Source organism: Hipposideros armiger, unplaced genomic scaffold (assembly GCF_001890085.2).
Source record: "Hipposideros armiger isolate ML-2016 unplaced genomic scaffold, ASM189008v1 scaffold_139, whole genome shotgun sequence".
Taxonomy (NCBI): domain Eukaryota; kingdom Metazoa; phylum Chordata; class Mammalia; order Chiroptera; family Hipposideridae; genus Hipposideros; species Hipposideros armiger.
The window spans coordinates 1,348,349-1,351,485 of record NW_017731489.1 but is presented as its reverse complement, the minus strand read 5'-3'; the positions used below and the strand labels follow the sequence as shown (position 1 = coordinate 1,351,485).

Here is a 3,137-nt window from a genome sequence, read left to right as displayed (position 1 = left end):
TTAACTGTTGCACTTGTCAACTTTCAATAAAGCATATAAAATGTTGATAAACAAGTGTTTTCATGTTATAGTGTTAACATAATTGCAGTCACTTCCACAACTATTTTTAGGTAGAGTTAAAAAAAAAATTGACTAGTGAAATCCTGAAGGAGGGGTAAAAGGGTTGGGTGAAACAGGGATGCTAGTGGTTTGACTGTAGAAGCACAAGGAAGTAGATGTTGCCTCATGTCAGCCGTTGTGGGCACAGAGCCACAGTGAGGAGACAAGAGCTTAGTTCTTCAGAACAGTGTGACCTGGACAAGTGTCCAGGGCTGATGTGGGGCATTGAAAGAGAGAATCTCTACGTCCCCCTGTGGCTTTAAATTTCTGGGAGTCCCGGAAAGCCTTACTCTCCCAGTATTCACCAGCTGAGGGACGTGCGCCTTATTCTGTATGTGATCCCACTAAGCGCAGATTGAAAGAAAAGATGGACGTGAGAGAAGCTGGTTTTACCTGAAGAACCCTGTCTCCCTGGGTTGGGGTGTCTTTCCTAGTGTGGATTGAGTTTCTAGCTCCTGGGAATGTCACAGCAAAAGAAAGGAGGATGCCAGGGGCTTCCTGTATTGGATTTCAAGTAGGACCGGCTGAGCAAGGGAAGCCCTCCCCGTTGATTCCTTGAGACTGTAAAATAGGCTGAAATTACAAATGTGATGGACTCCTAAAGCAGTCTGGCACCTGAGAAGTGAGCCTGAGGGGTCCCACTATGCTCTGGGAGCAATGTCAGCTCCTGTGACATTGACCAGGGCGGATTTATCAGCTCTGTGATCTGCCCCAGGACCTCAGCGACTGCCTCCTCCACCCAGTGGGACTCGCGGGGGACTCGGGGCAGTCCCAGGCTCTAAGGCAGTAAGCCTTGGCAGGACAAGGACTTCACTTTCTGGACCTTCATTTCTCTGATGTAGAGCTGGTGGGAGATGGATACTGGATGGAACACCAGAGCGCCCTGAAAAAGAACTGGACGGTGTGCATGTGTCATAAAGCTCAAAGCGACCGGTTTTGGTGACACGGCTGCTGGTGAAGCGGTAAACTGCTGACCCCACCGTAGGCTGGTGGCGTTGCCACAAAGATGGTTTGGGGAAACTGGAGAGGACTTAAAAAAAATCTTTGTCATATTAGTTAAAAGTTATATAACCTTGACTTAAAGGGATACTTACGTAGTAATTACATTTCCTTCGAAAAGAAAGCTATAGTGAATAGAAATCTCTAGCCATTTCATCTTTTTGTTTTCAGTGAAGATTCTCAATACCAAAGGAGGTAATTGTTGAAAATTTGACACATTTCAGGTCAATGTATCATGAAGATAATAGAAAACTGTCTTCTAGGTTATTTAATGGAATTTGGGGCCTGTTTGTTAAAAATGTGAGATTCCTGTGACATTTTGGGAGCTGACTATTGTGATGTGAAATGAATTATCAAAGTCAAAAGATGGTTTTCCACACATGTCCATTTTAGTTTTCAGTGATTGATGTCTATTGAAGGATGTTTAAGGTAATTGAAAAGGCATGTTACGACTGTTTACAGACCTGATTAGGCCTTTGTTGGCCTGTGGGTTACTATAGAATTAAGTATATCACACTTAGTGTTCTATAGAGCAGGAGAGATTTAAGCGGGATGGAACCTTGCATCCGTCCTGGGTGGTTACAACATCAGCAATAGCAGCAGGAGAGACCGCCCATCAGTGAAGGAGAAACAGAAGGAAGTTTACGTGATTTTAATGAATGTCTGCTTTCTGTTTCAAATTAGTAATGTTCATACCTCAGTAATTCTGTGCTTTTGTTTTTGCGTACTTTAAAAGCAAAAATTTACTTTTCGTTATGTGACGAATACACAAGGCCAGGTCAATTTTGAACTTACTTAAGAAATGTATAGAAGTTCATCGTAACTGAAATTAGAAATGAAAATTAATTGCAGTAGACACTACTCTGGCCTTGCTTTGTGTAAAACAAGTCATGGAAGCCACCAGGGGCCTGACAACACAACTGCTTTTAGCTTTCAATTTCCTGTCCATTCTGACAGCCATAGTGGCATGAAAGGTTAGAAATGGAGGTGGCAAAACTGAAGTTCCCTCCCTCTTAGATAAAACGCCTGAAAATGGACAGATGCGCCCACCATGCCCACACGGAAGCACATTGTATGGTAAGCTTCCCGCCAGTGTGGGGAGGACTCAGCTAAGGGGGCGGAGCCTGGCCCCGAGTGACTAGCTGTGTGACCTTTGGACCAGCAGTGGAAACTCAGACCTGCTTTCTCATCTGTAAAAGACGGATTTGGCCCAGATCGCCAAGATTCTGTCCTGCCATGAGGTGTTGTAATCCTCTGCTTTTTACAATGAACTTTATTCTAACTTTTTTTGGAGCGGGGAGGGGAGGGTGTAGTATGCTGTTTTTGTTAGTTCATTTAACTTCTTGGGTTAACATTAGTTTGGCTTGAACCCTAGCTCTGCCAGCCTGGGTCCCTGAGTGACTGTGGAGCGTCCTGCCCCACTAACCTGGAACCAGCCAGCACAGCCGCGGGAGCCAGAGTGGCAGCCATTTAGGCGTTCTAGAATCAGCTCGCTGCGGCGGCTGACCTGAGCTAATAAGAACATGGGAACCCTGAAGTGCGATGCTGCTGTCACAGAACCTAAACTATGTGGCACTGACTCCGGGGTGGGTGCTGATGTATAATAACTACTGGAGGCTCGAGAGATTGACACCCACGTGGGAAGGGCGACTATTTCCCAGCGCTCTTGCCTGTGGTACCAGGAGGGTGCCATGTGCCTAGTGAGTGTGTCGCTCTGAGGAGCCAGACAGTCATTGACCGGTGGCTCTTACCTTTGGCAAAGGCTTTCAAGAAAAAAAGCGAGCTCAGGAGGAAAAAAAAGGGAATAAAATGCAGAAATTTGGGGATGTCCAGTATTGGGATGCCTATTGCCTCTAGATCCCTCGGAAATAAGATTTAAAAAGTAGTAAAGGCCCATTAAGACTGTTTGGCTAAAGAAGGTGCCTTGCCCCTTCAGCAAAGATGGGATAAAGGGCATGGTTGCCCCACATGTGCCTCTGGTTCCAGATGGCTTCGGGGTGCTCGCTGCTCAGCTGATGGAGCAGGCAAGACAATACTGA

General features: G+C 45.8%; 1 protein-coding gene across 1 annotated transcript in view; it reads left to right on the top strand.

The window, feature by feature from the left end:
* Positions 1–3,137, top strand: part of LOC109386800 (TSC22 domain family protein 1-like) — a 6,176-nt gene extending 3,039 nt beyond the window's left edge. Inside the window, exon 4 of the mRNA XM_019650302.1 lies at positions 3,035–3,137. Coding sequence (XP_019505847.1) covers positions 3,035–3,137 — 103 coding nt within the window. The remainder of the gene's footprint in view (positions 1–3,034) is intronic.